Raw genomic sequence first — 23,022 nt, forward strand, 5'->3', positions numbered from 1 at the left:
GCGCTCCTTGTACCCGCTCTGCCGCGCGCATGCTGGGTGCGAGTGAGGGGTCGGGCCTGCGCTCCGGGTGAGACGCTGGCTGCTTGCCGCTGGTGGATGGTAATTGCCTGCCTCGCGCTAAGCAGGAAGGTAGTGTGGTATGACTAACGGGTATTTATTATATTCTCGAGGGCTTGAGGGCCACCATCTCCTTTACTCGTCCTGGTCCGGGCGCGAACGCTGTAGTGCAGCTAAGGGCGCTCCCCGCGGGCGGGAAGCGAAGCCGGGCTTGCAGGCGCGCACACGTGGAGCGCGTTCTCTGAGCTGATCTGGGCTCGGGGTGTTCTGGCTTGGTCTTTGTTGCGGCCCATTCCCAGACCCTTCTGGGTGCAGGACTTATAATTTGTTTTCCAGGCAGCAAATTTAACCCATGGCAACTGTAACTCATCTTGTGAGGTTGGCGGTTTATAGTATTCTATCCTGTGGCATCATACAAGGGGTGCAAGTTAAACTCTTTAAAGTTAATCACGATGTTTGCTCGTGGCCTTCTGGGTTTATCCGTACGCCCAAGACAGGCACCTGTATTACACATACTGAGGAAATGTGGATACCAAAAACTGATCCTGAGGAAAGTCTTGATTAGATTTTTTGGAATCGCCTTTGAAATGTAATTTCCCTCACCTTGGCAGTGCGGAAAGTTTGTGATCTTTATTGCCTAAATAGCTTTCAACATTTTGAAATTGACTTGAGAATGTTCGCTGTGTATGTCTATGTATCTTGAATTTCTGTTGGCTTTGTGAACTTGTTTTGGATTTAGTCGGATCTTTAAATAAATGATTTCTTTGTGTTCTCTCTAATGAAAGTCTGTGAGTTCTCTGATCTTTACTTCTTTTTTCAGGCAGACTTGTTGTCCTTAACTGACTTTCCGGGTCATCAACATTCCTTCAGAAGTGTTCCTTTTCCCTCTCAGTAAATATGGAAGACTGACTATCCTGATATTCCCAGACATTCTTTGCTGTGATTTGTAAGCCCGATATAAACCATTCCACTTTTTCAAAAGCATTCATTTGGTACACCTATGGTATAGAGTGCTATATTCCAGGGGCTATGCTAGGAATGTGTGATTGATATAAAATAAAACCCCTGTCCTCAAAGAACTCTGAGTCAGGAGGAACAGACAGAAACACATATTAATAGAATAACTTGTGATGAGGTTAATTAGAAATGAGGTAAAGGGGGACTGCAGAGGAAGGAATACCTACTCTGTTGACAGGTGAAAGAAAGGAGGCTGCAGCAGTGAAGAAAGGCTTTCTTGAAGAGCTGATACTGAACTAAATCTGGAGGGATGATTAGAAGTCAGCTGAGAGAGAGAGAGAACCATGTGAACTGAGGAAGGAGTGAGTGTCACCATGTTAAGAGAGATGAGTTGGTTGGGCACGGTGGCTCACGCCTGTATTCCCAGCACTTTGGGAGGCCGAGGCGGGCGGATCACCTGACGTCAGGAGTTCGAGACCAGCCTGGCCAACATGGTGAAACCCTGTCTCTACTAAAAATACAAAAATTAGACGGGCATGGTGCTGCGCTCCAGTAATCCCAGCTACTTGTGGGGCTGGGACAGGAGAACCGCTTGAACCTGGGAGGCAGGTTGCAGTGAGCCGAAATTGCTGCACTCCAGCCTGGGCAACAGAGTGAGACTGCCTCAAAAAAAAAAAAAAAAAAAAAAAAAAGTTGTGCAGTATCATCCCCCTAGAGCACATTTGGGCAATGATGGGATGACTGGGAGAGTAGGCAAAAATCCAATTGTTAAGAAGTTTGTACTTAACCTGGTTGGCAGTTGGAAACCTTTATAAAAATTTTAAGTGGGGCAGCAACATGATGAAATTTAAATACAGAAAGAACCCTATAGTGGTTGAGATTCGAGTCAAAATATCAATTAGGTGGTTACTGCAATAGTTCAGGAGAGTAAGTTTGAGAGGCTGAATGGAGGCAGTACAAAGAGGAGAGGACTAGTTTGGGAAACTGTGAGATCTAGATAGTAGGGGAGAGATGACTGGGTGGCAGGATGTAGAGAGTGAGTAGAATTTCTAGGATGACTTCAAGGTTTCTAATTTTGCTTTATGTGCCTGTATGGAAAGTGTTTAAGAGCATGGGCTTTGTAGTCAGACGTGCCAAGGTGTGCATCTGTCACTTAATAGTTTTGTGATCTTGAGCAAGTTACCATGCCTTTAAATCCTATTTGGTGATAAAGGTTGATAGAATTCATAGAGTTGTTTTGAGTATTAAATAGAATAATATATATATAATTCTTATGTTGGCTATTATTTTTATTATCAAACAAGAAATACAGGAAGAAAGCTGATTAGAGTTCTGTCTTGGTGGCTCATGCCTGTATCCCAGCACTTTGGGAGGCCGAGGCAGGCAGATCACCTGAGGTCAGGAGTTCAAGACCAGCCTGGCCAACATGGTGAAACCTCGACTCTACTAAAAATACAAAAAATTAGCCAGGTGTGGTGGTGGGCACCTGTAATCCCAGCTACTCGGGAGGCTGAGGCAGGAGAATTGCTTGAACCCGGGAGGTGGAGTCTGCAGTGAGCCGAGATTGCCCATTGCATTTCAGCCTGGGCAACAAGCGCAAAACCTGAAACCCCATCTCAAAAAGAAAAAGAAAGTTAGAGAAAGATTCTCTGATCAGTTTGGGACATGTTATGTTTAGGTTGCCTTCAGCTCATCTAAATGATGGTATTTAGAAGGTAGTTGGAAGTAAGGCCCTAAAGTTCAGAAAAAAGTGTGAGATACAGGTGAGCTGGAGGATAATATGGAAGCCAGTTGAAATTATGTATGTAAAGAGAAGGAGGATATTTTTTCTAACGTTTGCGTTAGCATAGGAAAGATGCTGGTAAATTATATTTAGTGGTCCTTCATTAATATTCATGAAGTGAAGGGCTTGCCATGAGTGAAGCATTTGATTGTTCTGCCTGGCATCCTACATTCAAAAGTTGTACAGCAGAAAAAAAAAAAGTTTTGCAATTCAGGACAGGGGTATAGTAGGTTTAATTATACAATTTAATCTTTACAGTTAATAATATTTTACATTGATTTACATTGATGATAGGATAAAGTGATATTTGATATTTTGAATATATTAGATTATCCAAATACATAATTAAACTTCACTTTTTCATTTTTTTGTTCCTTTTTTAATGTGACTACTAGAAAATTTTAAATGATATATATGGCTTATAGTTTTGTTGAACAGTGCTGGATAGAGTACTGGTTAAAATGGCTAGCTCTGAAATCACACTACTTTGGTTTTATCCTAGCTCTTACTAACAGCTATATAATACTGAGAAAGTTAAACTTTCAAAAACTCAATCAGCTAATCTATAAAATGGAGATAATACAGATATCATATGCTTATGAATTTGGGAGAGACACAAATATTCAAACTGTAGCAATTAGGAGAGAAGAAAGATGACATGACATGGAAGAAGAGTATGAAAAGAGATGCAGACATCTTAAGACCAGAGGACACAATAGGATGGGGTAAAGTGTGATAGAATTCATGCTATGAATTGCCATGATCTTAGTAAACTAGAAGGATGAGGAATATTGGCATGAAATTATAGAGATTTGAAAAAAAAAAAGATTTTGGATTTGTCATTGTAGTAGATGAGGTATTGCAGGGAATGAGACAAAGATGATGAGATTAAGACTGCTCAGAAGGAGTCAGTCTAGGTTTATACCCTAAAGTTTTGTTGATCAGTGTTTTTCTTAGATCCTTGGGATTTCCTAGGTAAGGTAGAAGACTTCTTGAACCCAAGCCTAATGTGTGAGCCCCTTTGGGGTAGGGGTTAGTGGTGGGGGGATTGTTCATTTAGGGGTTTAGAGGAGCTCAATTTAGTCCCAGTACCCTGGGATGTTTTTAGCATTTATTTGCCAAACACTGTAATACGTTATTTATATATACTACCTTATTTACTTCTCACCACAATCATACTATATCATTATTAGATCCATTTTGTGGATTAGGTGATTGCATTTTAGAGAGTTTAATTTCCTCAGTGTGATATACCTGTTAGTGTAAGAGCTGGGATAAAACCAAAGTAGTGTGATTTCAGAGCCTGCCATTTTAACTACTGCTCTATCCAGCACCGTTCAATGGAACTATAAGCCACATATGTCATTTTAAATTTTCTAGTAGTCACATTAAACAGATTTTTTTAAAGGTTAGTTTTAATATATTTTATGTAATCTAATGTATCCAAATAGGACATTTTTTTGGTCCGATAAAATCTTGATCCTATAGAGGAATTGTATGTTGCATGTTGTCAAGCTTGTGCTTTTATTCCTGTAATGTTTTCTGTAATTAGGCAATAAGATGCAAAAAGCACCCCCCTCCCTGCATGCTTTACAGATGGAATTTCCATAGGACATTTTTGGATTTTTTGTTTGTTTGAACAAAGGATTTCCAGTTACCAACAGATTTTGGATCTGCAGGTTGGATCTATAAAGGACCTCAAATGCCAGCTTAGAGATTTGAGCTTTATATTGGCTTTGAGGAGCCACATGATTAAAATAATGTAGGCAGAATAATATAGAGGATAGTTATCTGACATGTCTGGTATGAGACTAGTTCAGATTAACAGTAATCCTAACTCTGAAGGAGCTCAGTGATTGAAAAAGACATTATAACTCATCAGAATGTATGGATGACTAATGATGTTTAAATGAGACTGTTGGTAAAGCACATAACTGATTGTCATCCACTTCCCAAAGTTGTATTATCGCTTGGTCATTCTCAGCCAACATTACACTCATTATAGCACAATTGTTCTCATTATTCAGTTATTACCACAGCATTTGTTTTTAAGAAATCTTTTTAGAACATGCATGTCTTGATTCCAATATTTGTGAGCTTTCAGTGATCCACTGTAATGAGTTTGGACCAAGATATAGTTGGCACAGACATTTAAGGAAATAGATTTGAAATAAAAATCTCAAATGAGAAGTTCTTGGGCCCAGTTACTTACTCAGCTTTCAGCCTCTTAAATGGCCATAATAATAAGTCTAATTTTTATACATAGTACCTACTTTTTATGGTTTAGAGGTTTAAATGCAATCCCATATGTAAGGTGTTTAGCACAATGTTTAGCATACTATATATTTAATGTAGTAGTTGCTGTTCTTATTGTAATCATCATTTTAGTTAACGGCAGTATAGACTGGGTGACCAAAGGTGAAGAGTCATTGAGGCTAATTAGGAAATTATATTGGGAACTAAATGTGAGAAATACTGAGAAAAGAATTGAGAGGATTTATGAGTTGATTAGATTTGAGTCAGGGTGAATGGATTATTCCTATAGGAAAGTCATGGGTTTAGGGTAGGGATTGGTTAATTATTCCTGGAGTTTGAGCTAGTGATTATTTCAGCAGGCAGTTGGAAATACAGGGTTCGAGTTTGCAAGAAAAGTCAGAATTGATGATGATAATTAGTCACACGAAAGTCCTGGAAGAAATTAGAAAAAAACCAATTTCTTCCTCTAATGTTACTGTGGACTTTTTTTTTTAGATGCTTGTGGCAGAATATTGTGGATTTTTTGAACCCATTTTTGGTCATTTTTATTCGTAGGCATTTATATGTATTCATATATTACATATCAATAGAGAAAATGTTGAAGGACTTGCCTTAGCTCTGCCTCTTAATAACTGGATGACCTTGGACAAGTTTTCTAATTTCTTTGTGCCTTAGTAGTTTTATAAAATTGAGGTGATAATGGCACCTGTTTTCAAAGGGTAATAGTAAGAAGACTTATGGCTAGGCGCAGTGGCTCATGCCTGTAATCCCGATACTTTGGGAGGCCAAGGCAAGTGGATCACTTGAGGTCAGGAGTTTGAGACAGCCTGGCCAACATGGCAAAACCCCGTCTCTACTAAAAATATAAAAACTAGCCAGGTGTTGTGGCGGGCACCTGTAATCCCAGCTACTCTGGAGGCTGAGGCAGGGGTGCCTGAACCTGGGAGGCAGAGGTTGCAGTGAGTCAAGATCATGGCACTGCACTCAAGCCTGGGTGACAGTGAGATTCCATCTCAAAAAAAAAAAAAAAAAAAAAGGAAGAACACTTAATATTGTATGTGCTAACAGTTGAGCAGTTGAGCCTAGCATACAGTAAGTGTCAGTGAAGATGATCTATTATCATCTGTCATTATTATTGCCATCTGTCCTGTTGGTCAGGAATGTTTAACAATTCTTACAAGTTGCATTTTTTATCTTCTAGCTGTTTTGTTAAAAGCAAAAATGAAACAGTTGCCTGCGGCAACAGTTCGACTCCTTTCAAGTTCTCAGATCATCACTTCGGTTGTCAGTGTTGTAAAAGAGCTTATTGAAAACTCCTTGGATGCTGGTGCCACAAGCATAGATGTTAAACTGGTGAGTATCCTTGAGAACCCAGATACCTTTAAGACAAAGAAAAGGGGCTGGACAGATGTTTTCTCTTTAAACTGTTACCTTTATTTTATTTCTTTACACCAGTAAATTATTCTTAGGACATTGGACCCTTTGTCTTAAGAGTAAATCCTTAAAAATAAATTTTAATTTAAATTAACATTATAGTAACGCTAAAGGAAATATAAAAGAAAACATGTTCTTTGTTTTTTTGAGACATGTTTTTGAGACAAAAAACATGTTCTTTCTTTGTATTTTCTACAAATATTGGTTATTCATGTTTCTTTGTTTTAAATATTTCCTTTTGCATTTTATTTTTTCCATCTAATCTAATTTCAAACCATTTCTCGTTACTTTTTTCACATTTTAAAATATAAGTTCTGTATATTAAATCATTTGAGTAAATATGGCCTATATCACTCATTATGATTTATTGCAATTAGTTTCCATGACTAGTTCCCCTGTTCTAAATTGCTAACACGTAGATATATGGTCTATTTTATTCATTTTTGTGTCCTCTATACCTGGCTAGTACCTAGTACCTACTAGGAAGGTAAATAAATCTGATTGAATATAAGAATACATTTTTAAAAATCTCCTAATTATCAGATATTTATGCTGTTTCTGGTGGTATAGAACTAGAAATAATGCTGATAGAAATATATTTGTAGGGCCGGGTGCGGTGGCTCAAGCCTGTAATCCCAGCACTTTGGGAGGCCGAGACGGGCGGATCATGAGGTTAGGAGATCGAGACCATCCTGGCTAACCCGGTGAAACCCCGTCTCTACTAAAAAATACAAAAAACTAGCCGGGCGAGGTGGCGGGCGCCTGTAGTCCCAACTACCCAGGAGGTTGAGGCAGGAGAATGGCCTAAAAACCCGGGAGGCGGAGCTTGCAGTGAGCCGAGATTGCGCCACTGCACTCCAGCCTGGGCGACAGAGCGAGACTCCGTCTCAAAAAAAAAAAAAAAAAAGAAAGAAATATATTTGTAGGAAAGGGACCTAACCTTTTCTTATCTACCAGATAAGATTCTATGAGATGGACATACTATATGTATGTATATTTGTGTGAAAATAAAATCCTTTCTTATAAATCACTTCTTATAAAACATTGTGACGTAACTACTATACCCATTTTATTTATTTATTTATTTATTTATTTATTTATTTATTTATTTTAACTGGGTCTCGCTCTTTCGCCCAGGCTGGAGTGCAGTGGCGCGATCTCAGCTTACTACAATCCCCCTCCCCAGTTCAAGCAATTCTCCTGCCCCAGCCTCCCAAGTAGCTGGGATTACAGGCGCCTGCTACCATGCCTGGCTAATTTTTGTATTTTTAGTAGAGACGGGGTTTCACCATGTCGGCCAGGTTGGTCTCGAACTCCTGACCTCAGGTGATCTGCCCACCTTGGCCTCCCAAAGTGTTGGGATTACAGGCATGAGCCACCCGCGCCCAGCCATACTATACCCATTTTACAGGTAATGTTCTGAGAAGTTTCCCAAAGTCTCATAATTAGTAAGTAGTGGAGCTAAGACTGGAATCCAGGTCTTTCTGACTCTAAAACCCGTTCTTGATCTTCTGTCTGTGCCAGTGGTTCTCATGATGTTTGGATGCATCAGAATAACTTAAGATGTTTGTTAAAACTGTTACTGGGCCTTACTCACAGAACTTCATAGTCTAGATGGGACCTGAGAATTTGCATTTCTAGTAAATTTCTAATTGATGCTGATGCTGGTGGGTTATGGAACACACTTTGAGAACCATTCTACTCTATCAAACCTGTATTCTGTTTTTAATACACTCTAAGCTTTATAAACAAGAAAAAAAGTATATTAAACCCAAAGAAAGACAGTTTGTTTTTCTTAGGCATTTCGTGTAGTCAGTTCAGTCTGATTAGAGTATAATTGATAATAATTAAACAGGATTAAATAGTTTTATTTGACAGACTTCACTTAAGAATCTTTGGCAGGCAAACGTCCTTTTCTTAAACATTTCTGAAAGAAAAACTGGTTTTTAAAATAGTGTTACAAAGCCAACAGAAGTCCTGTATAAACTAAGTTAAATATTTTAATCTGCCTGTAAATTTTAGTCTCTTGACATTTACCAGTATTTGCATTGTAAAATTTTAAGATACACACCTTAAATGTGTGGCTCTACATAATAAGACCTGTTTCATTATGGTTTTATGGTATAATAGCTATCCTGACTAGATATGTTTTCTTAATTAATTAAACATGATGATACAATTTTAAACATTTAAACAAATCTTTGTCTTCTTATTATGGGGTTTCGAGATCATGTTGCCCAGGCTGGTCTCAAACTGCTGACCTCAAGTGATCCGCCCATCTCAGCCTCCTAAATTGCTGGAGTACAGGCATGAGTCACCATACTTGGCCCGGTTTTTCTTTAAAATGAAGAAGAAAGACTGTTCCCAGAATGTAAACTTAACTTTATTTATTTGTTTATTTATTTTGAGATAGTCTCACTCTGTTGCCCAGGCTGAAGTGCAGTGGTGTGATCTCAGCTCACTGCAACCTCTGTCTCCCGGTCTCAAGCGATTCTCCTGCCTCAGCCTCCCAAGTAGCTGGGATTACAGGTGTGTGCCACCACGCCCAGCTAATTTTTTGTATTTTTAGTAGAGACCAAGGTTTCACCATGTTGACCAGGCTCGTCTTGAACTCCTGACCTCAAATGATCTGCCTGCCTTGGCCTCCCAAAGTGCTGCAGTTACTTGCATGAGCCACTGCACTCAGCCAAACTTAATTTTAGATTGAGAGAGGTGTGAGGAACAAAATGTTACGCATCTCCCTCCTATGTTTTGTATATCTAATTTATCTAAAAATTGCTGACATATACAGTATTATATCATTTTAGGTTATTAAAAAGATGTGATATTATTTTAAATACCAGAGTCAGTATAATTATAGAAAGTTTTTTTTCCCCCTTTGTAACTTGCATCTATGGTCATACACGTAAGACTTTGTGGAGTAAAGTCAGGCTTATTTATTATGGAAGTTGGCTACCAAATTTAGAATATGGTGTTCATAGAAAGTATGATCACTATGGGAATTTAAATTTTGTTTTTGTTATATTTGCATATTTTTAGTATTAGAATATAAAACTAAGCAATGAATTGAGATTTTGAAAAAATTTTCGTTGTCTGATATGATGGCTCACACCTGTAATTCCAGCACTTTGGGAAGCTGAGGCAGGAGGATTGCTTGGAGCCAGGAGTTTGATATCAGCCTGGACAACAAAGTGAGACCCCACCTGTACAAAAAATAAAAATAAAAGTAGCTAGGCCCTGGCATGCACCTGTAGTCCCAGCACCTCAAGAGGCTGAGGTGGGAGGGTCACTTGAGCCCAGGCCTTCAAAGCTGCAGTGAGCTATGCTCATGCCACTGTACTGTATGTTGCCTGAGTGACAAAGTATCTAAAAAAAAGTCTTGATTTTTTTTCGATTAAAACTCACTGTAGTTGCCAAATTAGATGTGTTTTCTCAGCAGTTTCCTGTTAGATGGCTGTTTGCAGAAAAAGATTTAAAAAGTTATAATGTAGTAAACATAAAGATTTTTATATGTACAGTAAGGGAGAAAGTATTAAAAATCAGGTTGATTCCTGCCATAGAAAAGCAAAATAAGTAAACAAAAAAAATAAATAAATAAAAATCAGGTTGAATAATGATACTTGCTAGGTTCTTCCTGACTAGAACATGTGTTACTTTGTTGCTGATGGAATTCTGTTCTGTTTTGTTTTGTTTGGGGGCCATAGATACAAAAGGTGTATGTAGTTCAGAAGAATTTTTTCAGTCAAGTGTAAACATAAATTATTGTATACTGTAAATACCCATGATAATGAAACAGTGAAAAGAAACCTTAAAAATCAGCCTAACCTCCTTATTCAACAGTTGAATCTGTGTCCAGAGAAAACAAGGGAGTTGCCCATTGCATAATAACTAGAAATTAGTAGAGCTAAAGAATTTAATGTTTTATATCCATAGTGCTATGCTTTCATAAAAGTAAATAAATGTCAAAATTCTTTCACTTGTGTTTCTTTCTAAGTGTGATAACAGTTTAATACTTTTACATACTGAAAGTGTTTTTTGACATTTTTTAGGAGAACTATGGATTTGATAAAATTGAGGTGCGAGATAACGGGGAGGGTATCAAGGCTGTTGATGCACCTGTAATGGCAATGAAGTACTACACCTCAAAAATAAATAGTCATGAAGATCTTGAAAATTTGACAACTTACGGTTTTCGTGGAGAAGCCTTGGGATCAATTTGTTGTGTAGCTGAGGTAAAGTAATTATGTTGGTTATTTTAGTGATTTCATATTCACTGAATATTACAGTTAAAACTAACCCGGTATTTGGTGAAGTATGGTTTTAATTATTTTTATTATGGTAAAATATACATAACATAAGCCGGGCAAGGTGGCTCATGCCTGTAATCCCATCACTTTGTGAGGCCGAGGCAGGTGGATCACCTGACGTCAGGAGTTTGAGACTAGCCTGGCCCACATGGTGAAACCCCGTCTCTACTAAAAATACAAAATTAGCTGGGTGTGGTGGCTCACATCTGTAGTAGTAGTCCCGGCTGAGGCAGGAGAATTGCTTGAACCCGGGAGACAGAGGCTGCAGTGACCCGAGATCGTGCCACTGCACTCCAACCTGAGCAAGACAGAGCGAGATTCTGTCTCAAAAAATATATGTATATACATAACATAAAATTTATCATTTTAACTATTTTTAAGTGTACAATTCAGTGGCAGTGGCATTAGCTATGGTCACATTGTCATGTATCTATCACCATTATTCATCTCCCCAGCGTTTTCATTATTTCAAACTCTGTACCCATTAAACAATGATGCCCTTTTCCCCGTCCCCTAATACTCACTGTTCGACTTTCTGTCTCTATAAATAGACTATGCTAGGTATCACAATTAAGTGGACTCAAAATATTTGTTCTTTTGTATCTGGCCTATTTCTCTTATAGTGTCTTCAGGGTTCATCCGTGTTGTAACATGCATCAAAATTTCCTTCCTTTTTAAGGCTGAATAATATTCCATCGTGTGTATATACCACATTTTGTTTATCTGATCTTCCATCGGTGGACACCCGGGTTACTTTCACCCACCTTTGGGCTATTGTGAATAATGTTTCTGTGAACATTGGTGTACAAGTATCTGTTTGAGTCCCTGCTTTTACTTCTTTGGGGTATATACCCTGAAGTAGACTTGCTATGTCATATCATAATTCTGTGTTTAATTTTTTGAGGAGGAGCAAAGTGTGTTTTGCATTTAAAAATTGTGAATTGTATTAAGAAAATTAAACGGATATTTAACTATAGCACTTCTCAGAGCCTTTACTATGTTCAAGCACATTGTAAATTTCTAAGGTTAGTTTATATAGGTACTTTTTCCTATACCTGCTTGACCATGAAATTCTTTTATTGAGAAAGCATATCATTTTTGTTTGTTTGCTTGTTCTGTGGACTACACTTTGGAAATACCACTCTAATCTCAGTTAGTGAGATTATGCCCTAGAGATGTGAACTGACTTGGTCTAAACCCTACCTAGTTAAGGGCAGATTGGATCTAAGAACTTTAACCTTCTGACTGGGTTAGGTGCTCAGTGTCTATGTTCTCCTGAGTTCAGTGCTTGGCACACTCAATTGCATAGTACAAATTATACTACACTGCCTCTGCCCCGATCTTATAACTAGTTTGTGGCAAAACCCATCTGGAATCTTGATCTCTTCATTTCTGTTATCTCAGTTGTGTTTGATTACATGACTCTGTACTGCTTTTTTTGTACTGTACTATTACCCTATGGATGTTGGGCTCTTATTGTGTAACATATCTATGTGCCAGGTGACAGAGTGATTGTGAGGGTCTCTTGAGCTATTGAAATTTGCCCAGTAGCCGTGTAAAAATCCTTCATTTGTGCTTAGGCTGGCAGACCCTATTTAGGCAAGAATGTTCCAGTACAGTAAAATGATAGGACTTCATACCTGTTGTTCTGGAAAAGTGACACAGACATGAGCTATTGTTGCTGTCTCTCCTTCTGGTCTTTGGACATCTGTTCAGTAGTCCAGTCTTCCCAGGAGTAATGATATATTCTCTAGGTTCATTGTGGTCTTCCCTCAGCCCTTCTGTTTTTGAAGTGCTGGCATAAGGTAGTGTAGGTTTTCTCCATTTTTTGTGGCTATGATTCCAGCTCAGCACAGATGCTGCTTGACTTATGAGGGGATTACATTCCTGATTAAACCTTTGTAAGTTGAAAATATTGTAAATCGAAAATGCATTTAATATGCTTAACTTGCTGAGCATCACAGCTTAGCCTTACCTACTTTAAACATGCTCAGAACACTTACATTGGCCTACAGCTGGGCAAAATTATCTGGCAACATAGGACACTGGAGAGGCTCTGTTGTTTATCCTCATCTTCACATGGTTGACTGGGAGCTGTGGCTCACTGCCTCAGCATTGCTAGCGTGTCCACTGCTTTCTACTGAATGCATATCACTTCTGCGCCACTGTAAAGTCAAAAAATCCTAAGTAGCACTGTTGTTAAATTGGTGAACATCTGTGTTCAGTTTTTTTACTTTTGGGCGTTTCTGGCTGTGTAACATCATGTCTTAAGTAGGCCAGAAAAATTGCAAAGGAGATGAAGTTTAAGTGGGAGATTTTGCTGTTGGAGCATAGAGGACTGGGGGCCCTTGCTTATTAGAATCCAGATGTTTAGACATCATTAAAGGGAAATTGTTACGTGTACTCTTAAAACCGCTGTCCAAAATCTAGCACACTATGTATTTCTCTATTTTCCTCAGCACTCGCTTTATTTAGAGTTCACAGAGCCTCCAAATAGATTTTGGGGAAGAGTGACTAGAGGGTTCAACTGGACATTATTCATTTTTCTCCCCGAGACTGTAAATGGGAATCCACAACTCTGGATCTTGTACGAAGAGTTTGTTTTTAAAATTGCATGAGGTTTGCACCAGGGAACCTCTGAACCTGCTCGTATGCTTTAGCTGTCAGTGACTACTTTAGAAGTCATTTTTTTTTTTTGTTTTAGAGCATAAGTATTTGATTTTTTTTTAACTGTTGTTCAGACTTGACAGATAGGCTTTACGCTTTATTTGGTAGATTATTGTCAAAAAAGGTAATTTGGCATTTCTGTATTTTCTGCAAGATATATGTAACCCTTCAGAGCTGAAATTGGTCATAATTAGCTTTGCCTGCTAGGTGGCAGCACTATACTTGGTTTTTAGAAATAGGTTTTACATGAGCCGTATGATTTATTCAAATCTTCACTGTAGTTCTGAGTTTAGATGGCAGTTTTGTATTTTTTTTTCCATTGGTCACTTTCTATCTTGTTTCCTTATTTGATTACTTAAACCCACTTGATAGGCAAGTTTATCATTTTGTCTTTGTTTTATTTTGAGGCACTCAAGTGGCCTTGAGTATAAATAAAATAATTTTGCTCATCAGAATTACAAAAGAATTGTCAAAGTATCACAATAGTGGAAAACTATAAAGTTTTTTTTAAAAATGTTTGCAATGCCAAGCATTTATATTAGAAAATATTAACAGTATTTTATGGAGTTTCCTTTCTTACAAGTCTTTGGGAGAACCACATATAGATGTGTGTGTGTATGATTTACACACACACCTACACTAACAACACAATGAATTTTTACATATGTATACTCCTGATCAAGATTTAGACCGTTATCAGAACCCCAGAAGGTTCCCTCATACCCACTCCCAGTCAGTACTCCTCAGAGGTAACTGCTGTTCAGACCTGTCAGCACAGCTTTGTTCTTTATATTCTTGAACTTGATATAAATGAAATCTTACGGTATGTATTATTTTGGCACAGAGTTTTTGATGATGATTTAGGTTTGATTGTACCTGAAAACTAAAGGAAATACAGAGCTAGCTGGAAGGAACTTTTATAGTAGTAGGGGACCCTGGTACACTATCTAGATCCCCCACTTCTGGACTGAGCAGTCAGCCCCCAGCTGCCAAGAGTGTTGGTGACTCACCACTGAGTCTCCATCTGGAGCTTGCCCTTATTGCAGCTGAAGAGAGCTGCCTTACCCAAGTCATGCAGGGCAACCTGCATCCAATGAATCCAGTGACTGGTTGAGGGGTTATAAAGGTCCCGGTTCAGGACAACATTGCCCTGTGCCCACTGGCGATCATCCCAGAGAACCCACCAATAAACTGCCCGCTCACTAATCTACATCTCAAAATGAGCTTCATGGATTAGCCAGCCTACAAATGTAGGTCTTCTGTGCTTCAGTCTCTTCATAGTACTGATGAGGAAACTGAGGTCTTTTGAAGCCAAATGCCAAGTCTTCTTACCTCAACTTCAAAACACTGTCTCTCATACTCAAGTAATGTTCATTGTGTACTGCACACAGGGTGCTGCGCTAGGTAGTTGATTTCAGAGGAATTGTACACAGTGAAATATGAAATTTGTAACCTATTCAGGGATACATAGTGTGTTCAAGGCAAAGCCCAGAATTCAGTCCTAATTTCATACCTTTCAGTAGTGAGTTTTCCATGGTAGGTTATATTACCTCTTTACTAGCATGATTACAAATGTATTTATAAAGTTTAAAAATACCTCCATATTAAATATTAAATTATTTACAAATATACCCAGGCCTGCATTGCTAAGTTCAATAGATAAGTTGTTAGGAGTAGGTGAGTTGAAACTTATATGGGAGGACTGTGAATAGTATTTGAGAAAAACAGGATGTTCGTTGAAGTCAGTTACATTTAAAAATAAATATTTTAAGTAAGAGTTAATGGGTGCTTTTTGGGAGAAAGGAGTTCATTTTTTAAACTTAATGAATATTCCTTGTCACTCAAAGAATTGAAGTTTCACATATAGAAAAAATATATTTTCAAGACTGGCTTATTTTGAAACTTTTTAGATGAAAATTATAGTGAATGCAATAAAAATTAGTAATTTGATTATTTTATCTACCAAACTAATTGATGCATATAATTTTAAAGTCACAGGGTTGTAAACCATCCTAGGCTCAGTAGATTGATACGTAATTGGGCACACTATTAAACAGCCATCACCTATAACTCTAGTTGTTGACATTACTTTCTGTTTATTTTAAAATGTTATTAAGAAGAAAAATTAACTTAGACTGTCAGCAGAATTGACTGGAGAAATCTAAAATACATCTAATTCTGTGTTCTTTATATACTTGAATGATCAGTTTTCCTAATTTGTCAATTATAAAATAACTTCCAACCTTAAACAGTCCAAAGGAGTAAAGCATTATTTTTGTTTTGTTTTGTTTTCTAATTTTTAAAATTTTTCATAGAGACAGGGTCTCACTCTGTTGTTCAGGCTGGGCTCAAAATCCTGGCCTCAAGCGATCTTCCTACCTCAGCCACCCAAATTGCTGGTAGGCATGAGCCATTGTGCCCTGCAGGCATTCTTTTTATATTGACAGAGTAAACTATTGGTATTTTATTTTATTTTTTTATTTATTTTTTTTTTTGAGACGGAGTCTCACGCTGTTGCCCAGGCTGGAGTGCAGTGGCGTGATCTCGGCTCACTGCAAGCTCCGCCTCCCGGGTTCCCGCCATTCTCCTGCCTCAGCCTCCTGAGTAGCTGGGACTACAGGCGCCCGCCACCGCGCCCGGCTAATTTTTTGTATTTTTAGTAGAGACGGGGTTTCACTGTGGTCTCGATCTCCTGACCTTGTGATCCGCCCGCCTTGGCCTCCCAAAGTGCTGGGATTACAGGCTTGAGCCACCGCGCCCGGCCAGCTATTGGTATTTTAAAATGGAATTACTGCTTGCATGATCTGTGATGAGTATATCAGCAGCTGACACATTTACTGGTAATGGTTTTCTTTAAAATTGTAAAGGCAAGCATAACTTCTTGAAATGTATTGTTTGTAGAGCAATACTTTTGAGAAATTTGTCATCTTCAGTGTTTAATTACTAGTACTAATTACTAAGCACAGTAACTGAGTTGAAATAGTAAAAATCCTGTCTTGACCTTCTCATAAAAATTTTTATAAAGATTATTTGTATATATTATTTCTATCACATAATAAAAACCATAAAATATATTTCTTTTTAGGTGGTAGTTTATATATGTTATCAAAGAAATGTTTAAGAAACTAACAACATTTTTGAACTGGATTTTATATGGAGGCTGGTTTTAGAAATACAGAAATTTTTTTTTTTTCTTAAAGAGCAGATTCTGAAGTAGGAGTCAGAAGCCTAATTCTAAATCCTGAGTGTTTGAATAGGAGACCTGGCCAAAGGCCAAAGTCAGATTAAGTTTTCTGATAATTTTTTTTTTTTTTTAATTTATCAAATGAGGTTCAAATAATGTCTTGAATATTGTGTACATACACATGCAAGTTATTTCTACTTGGACTTGTATGTGAAAAGTAGGATGCAGCTGGATAAGATCATTAGACTTGCTTATTCCCCTTTGCAAATAGTATTTCCCCTCAGCGTTCAATGTATACTTTTCTACATTTTGGGGAAATCCCTTCTAAAATGTAGTAGCCATTCATAGGTAAATTCCTTCTAATTCCCACCAAATGTCTTCATTCTGTAGTGTTAGTTCATTTTTTTCTCTCAGAAGAATAAATGTCATCCTCTGCATAACATTTATATTTATGGATTCATTCATCCACCATTTAAATGATTAGAATGTACTGAATGTTACTCTCACCTTGTCAAACTCATTATGCAGTTGACCCTTGAACATCACCCAGTTGAGGTGCAGACCACTCCCTTCCCCCTCCGCCACCACTTCGCCATGCAGTCAAAAATTGACGTGTAACTTTTGACTCCTTTAAAACGTAACTACTGTTGACTGGCCTACTGTTGACCGGAAGATAACATATTTTATATGTTACATGTATTATATACTGTATTCTTACAATAAAGTAAGCTGGTGAAAATAATGTTATTAAGAAAATTATAAGAGAAAATATGTTTGCTATTCATTAAGTGGCAGCTGTTCATTAAGTGTTCATGTTAAGTAGGCTAAGGAAAGGGTAGAGGAGGAGAGATTGGTCTTGCTGTCTCTGGTGGCAGAAAATCTGTGTGTTAAGTGGACCTGCACAGTTCAAACTTGTGGGTCAACTGTACATAATTTTGTGATGAGATAATATAGGATCTGTAGGTTTGTTTTTATATCACATCACGTTAAGTCTCCAGGGGTTGGAGGAGCAGAATGAGAAGCTGAGTCATTCTGTTTTGAAGATGGAAGTTGGGACTCACTTATTTGTGGGCCCACATGCTATAAAAGGGCCAGGGGAAGCCCCTAGTGTCATTATGATGGTTCTAAGCCAAGGACTCCTGACTCCTTTTCCACAGTGTAGGGCTGTCTCCTATATTTTTTATAGCTGCGATGGAAGAGCTTTAGTCAAAATATGTCTGGGAAGTTTTGAAGCAGTTATAATATTTTGCTTCCTAAATGCAGCTTCTTCACAGGTGATGGAACTCTGTTGAAAGGAAAAAACCAGGGCCAAGATCTCCCTGTTGTTAGGCTCCCCATAGCGGGTATCTGAGAACAAGTTCTGCAGTCAGAGTACTTTAATTAGTGCACAATACTTGCACAGGCAGGCAGGCATACTCACACACAGAAAAGAAAACATTTCAGCCATTCAGGCAAAAGTCTGTATTTCACCTGAATCATAAAGACCCTGAGTTTTCAACTCGTTTTTGTGTCAGTTTTCATCTAAAAATTAGCCCCCCAAAAACTCAAAAGACTTTATCATAATTACCTTAAATGAATTTTTGTCAAGAGGATTTTTACCAGAATTATCAGGATATATTCTAAGTTTTTTCTTTACTTTTTATCTAAACATTGAAGAAAAACTCTTTTTTTATTAAACATAAAGTTTAAATGCTTTTATGTAATTTTAATTTTGCAATGATATACTGCAATTTCTTGAAACTCAGTAAACTGGACCAGAGAGTCAGTTTTTAATAACTGATAACTAATATAGCCTCCAAGGTTCTCTAAGGACTTGTAAAACTTTTCCATTTAAAATACTGGTTTTCTTTATTTCTTCTCTTGACACCGGTAGATTCACTCTCTGCCACCATTCCTCAATGTCTCTAGTAAGAATCACCAGTAATGTGTACTGTTAGAGATGCTCCTGATAGTGGAGTTACTGCAGGCTCACATGCTAGGGCCTGCACAGCTAATGAATTCTGAACCTGTGCCCGGTCCAAAAAGAAGTTTCCTGCTCCAGACACAGGGTCATGTGATGAAATGAACTCTCAAAATACAATTCCCTTTCCTTCCTCTGTGGAACAAACACACTGGATTTCATAAATTTATGAGATACACTTATGTGTTTGCTTTATGCTTACTGTCTTTAACCATGAATCGCAAAGCGTTTCCTATCTAAATAAATTTTCATAGTATTCTACAAATTGTAATTTGACAAAATTTTAATGTTGGAAAAGAGCGGGTTTTTTTTTTTTTTTTTTTTTTACTTTAACATAAATGTTACGTTATGAGCACTAAGGTCTTATTTTGCTTTTTAGCACTTCAGTTTCTTTGCCTAGATTAGAGTATATATGTTTAAAGGATGAGCAAGTTAATATCTTGTAAGATACTTTGAAGTGGTTAAAACAAAATCCCATGTAACCTTATAAAGTATTAGCATCATCTTCATCTTATCATCACCCTTCCCTTAAAGATGATCTGTGTAATCATTTATTCAGGACCATCTAGAAGCCACTGGCAAGGTTAGTACTGGAACTCAGAGTTCCAGGGCCGCCTTTGCTCAGTGACACCAACTTTAGGTCAGGTGACTAGTTCTTTGGAGAAGAGAAGTAGAATTCAGTTGACCTTGGCATTTTGGAAAAGCAGTTGGTTAAATGTAGAATTGTCTTTAAAAGGATAATTGTGGAATAATTAGGCCCAGAAAAGAAAATCTCGAGTACTTTCTGTGCTCTAAATTACACTGCTTTTGAACCATGGAATGTATTTTGGAAGAAGTAGATCCCTTAAGAGTACTCAGAAACTCATAACTGTTTTAGGTTCTGCTTTTTTGGGGGGATAGTATCACAGTAATAGCAGCTTGACATAGCGCCCCTAGTAGGAGTTTCATAGACTTCATTTTCAGAGAGAATCTAACGTCCTCTGATGGTACTATGAGCTGGAGAAGCCGTTTCTTTTTGTTGCTCTGATATTCCCTGCATGGTACCAACATGTTCCACAGAGCTGTAGGCCCTACAGTAAATTTGCTTGGTTAGGGCAGGGTGACAGAACCATCAAATATAGACCCACCTGGATTCAGATGAATTCCAGCAGTGGGGTTGGATTATTCTGGTGTCTAAATTATATGGATTTACTTTAGAATATTCAGCTCTTCATATAAAGATGGCCAAGAACGATTACTCCCAATTTTGGGTCATCATTGGCTCACCAGACGTGTGAGGAGGCTACCTTCTTCCCAAGGCTTTCCTTGCCAGCATCTCCACTCCCCACTGTTTTTTTTGTTTTTTTTTTCCGAACAGTAGCATATTTTACTATTGTTGTACTTTCATACCTACCTCATGGGGTAAGTAAATAGAAAGCTGAGGATGAAGCTAGCTTAAAAGAGGGCAGATACTTTAAAATTTGTATTTCTATGACTAACATCTGAGGAAATATTTTCATACTGAATGAAATGTCTTCTTGACTTACGCTTACATGTTTTAAAGATTTTTTAATTAATAAGAAATCTATGCTTAATGACTTTAAAGCTCAGTTTTAAGAAAAAATATCTGTATATATATATATATAAAATTTAATTTTTTTTGGACCATAAACTTGAAATACAGAAGTGCAGTTTTACACATTATATAGATGGGGGAGGGAATGATCACTTTACTGAAGAACTATTCATTTACCAACAAATTTATGGAAATAGTCTGTTAAAAAACAAGTTCCCTTAATACAGTTGAAGTACTTGCTTTTATAGACAATAAGTCATATAATGCATAGAACAAATGGCATTTCAGGTATACTTGTTTGTGTACAAGTGTTTATGAAAGTGAAAGACTCAAAACAGTAATTTGCAACGTAAAAAAATACAGGCTGACCTGTTGCTTATTGGTGTAACTCTAAGGAATATTACAAAAGAACTGGTCACAAATGTTTATTAGGTAAAATACAATATTGAGTAAATATATTATGCAATAATCATTTCAAATCTTTATTAATGAACCCATCGCAATATCTAAAGTGTTAGTTTTATTAGACATTTTTTTTCCCCCAGGTTTTAATTACAACAAGGACGGCTGCTGATAATTTTAGCACCCAGTATGTTTTAGATGGCAGTGGCCACATACTTTCTCAGAAACCTTCACATCTTGGTCAAGGTAAGAAAGTAGCTTTGTATACAAACATTCTTTACCTTTTCTGTCTTAATTGTTTCTTTAAAAAAGGAGAAAGTTACTCCATGAATACAAATGTATTGCTTTGGGCTTGGTCCTGATTAAGGCTAGTTAACTTCCAAGTAAACATTCACCCTTTATTCTAGCCACCGATTTCTTAAATGTTTACCATTGTTCTGAAAAGGAACTGTATGAGAGACTGGACACTTCCGTGGACTAGTTACTCTTCTGTAAAAACTAAGAGTATTTATTTTACCAGTGCTGAATCACCAGTGTCATCTTCATATATGAAGAAGATTAATATTTTATTGAAACATATAATACATCATTGATTTGGTAATAATGGTAATAAACCATACCATCAAGATATGATTAAATAGATAATTTTAAATGTGTTTGTTTATGGAAAACTTCAAACATGCATAAGAAGTTACTGTACTTATCACTCAGTTTCAATAATTTATCAACTCATTGCTAAAGTTCTTTCATGTAATACTCTCACCCATTTCTTCCCTTTCTATATTACTTTGAAGCAAATACATGTATTATTGTTTCCACTTGTAATGTAGTTGGGGTTTTATATACTTTTATGTAATATTATTACATTTTAATTGATATGTTTTTATTTTTTATTTTATTTTATTTTTCCTGAGACAGGGTCTCACTCTGTCACACAGGCTGGACTGCAGTGGCGTCATCTTGGTTCACTATAGTCTCTGCCTCCCAGGCTCAAGTGACCCTCCTACCTCAGCCTCTTGAGTAGCTGGGACTACAGGTACTTACTACCGTAGCTGGCTAATTTTTGTATTTTTAGTAGAGACAGGGTTTTGCTGTGTTGCCCAGGCTGGTCTCGAACTCCAGAGCCCAAGTGATCCACCTGCCTTGGCCTCCCAGCGTGCTGAGATTATAGATGTGAGCCACTACGTTCAGCTGATAAGTTTTTAAATTTCTCTAAAAACTATTTACTTACAAGGGTAAAAAAGATCTCTTTAGGCTTCAGTTTCACATATTTCCTTTAATCTTTTTTTAGTAATTTCTAGTAATGGGATGATTAAGAGACTATTAAAGCTATCACCTCTTTAGAGTCATGTTCAAAATAATTATTAGATCTGAAAAGGGACTTGTCGGTTTTGTTTATCCTTCTCCAATTTGTGTTGTAAATTCATGTTTAATTTTTGTGTTCCCTCATTGTAACTTATCAAAGTACATCCTGTATATTTTCTGTGTTTTTTTTCTCTTCAGTTTTAATGTTAAATTATTGGATTTTTTTTTTTCAAAAGACTTCTGTGTTCATTTCATGTATAAAATATAAATTTCTTATATTTTAATACTGGTACCAGATTCCCTCACTTGTTCTCTTATTTTGTAAATCCTTAGCTTAATTACTGATTACTTTTGCCCATTAGGAATTGATATTTTTGTTCCACATAAAGGAAATAGTTAATAGAAACTCCTAAGACAATGCACATTTTTTCCTCATTTATTCAGTTAATGAAAATGAGCTCAAGTCTAACAGCTATTTTATTTGATGTAGAATAATACAAATATTATATAGGTTTTAATTAAAAATAATAGATTATAATTCTTTTACTATATATCAAAGGTTAAGACAGAGAAAAGGCATTTTTAAAATATGGCTCCTCTCTAGAAATACTCTGACCCCAGTTCTTACGCGTTCAAATTAGGAAACCATTAGGAGATATTTGAGTGGCTATCCAGTAGAGTACTTTGAAGTAATCTAGTTGCCTTATAAAACTTAAAAGAATTTATTTTTATCTTAGTAGTGACTGGTCTAATCTGGATGGCCAATGGTTTTGCATCACTCATACTTCTCATGCTTTTCTTTATTCATCTCCATGGGAACTATGAAATAACAATCCTTAGATATGGAATCCATCTGATCTTTGCCCTTTTGCTGTTGATTTTCCTTTTCCTGCTGACCTCAGTCTTCTACCTTAAGTAAGTGAGACCAGGTATGCATATTAAGGAATTTCTGTAGTCAACAAATGAACTTTACTTTCTTTAGTATATTTCTTTTATCTCAAGAAACAAGAATAAATACTTAGAAGATCAGTAGTTGCAAAACTACTAATTGCTTTTCATAACTCAGTTTTTTCACCGAATTATAGTTGATTGGTTAGGAAAACAGCAGAAAGTCAAAGTTTTAATTTTAAGTTGTCCTAGATGGACATATTATAT

The 23,022-nt window shown here is 37.0% G+C and overlaps 1 protein-coding gene across 18 annotated transcripts in view; it reads left to right on the forward strand.

Annotated features, from left to right (window-relative positions):
* Nucleotides 1-9: 9 nt before the first annotated feature.
* Nucleotides 10-23,022, forward strand: part of PMS1 (PMS1 homolog 1, mismatch repair system component) — a 92,301-nt gene continuing 69,288 nt past the window's right edge. For 5 of the 18 annotated variants that reach the window (XR_006691102.3, XR_012421303.1, XM_045367397.3 and 2 more), the window contains exons 1-4: nt 10-1,003; nt 6,255-6,406; nt 10,537-10,719; nt 20,706-20,808. Coding sequence is in view for 14 of the 18 variants with exons in the window: in XM_045367397.3 (XP_045223332.1) it covers nt 6,275-6,406; nt 10,537-10,719; nt 20,706-20,808 (418 nt within the window). In the remaining 4 variants the exon portion in view is untranslated. Of the gene's footprint in view, nt 1,004-6,254; nt 6,407-10,536; nt 10,720-20,705; nt 20,809-23,022 lie in introns of those variants that run through there. The other 13 variants (XR_012421304.1, XM_045367395.3, XM_074009577.1 and 10 more) reach the window with 5 other exon arrangements.

The sequence above is a fragment of the Macaca fascicularis genome, chromosome 12 (assembly GCF_037993035.2).
Source record: "Macaca fascicularis isolate 582-1 chromosome 12, T2T-MFA8v1.1".
NCBI lineage: Eukaryota > Metazoa > Chordata > Mammalia > Primates > Cercopithecidae > Macaca > Macaca fascicularis.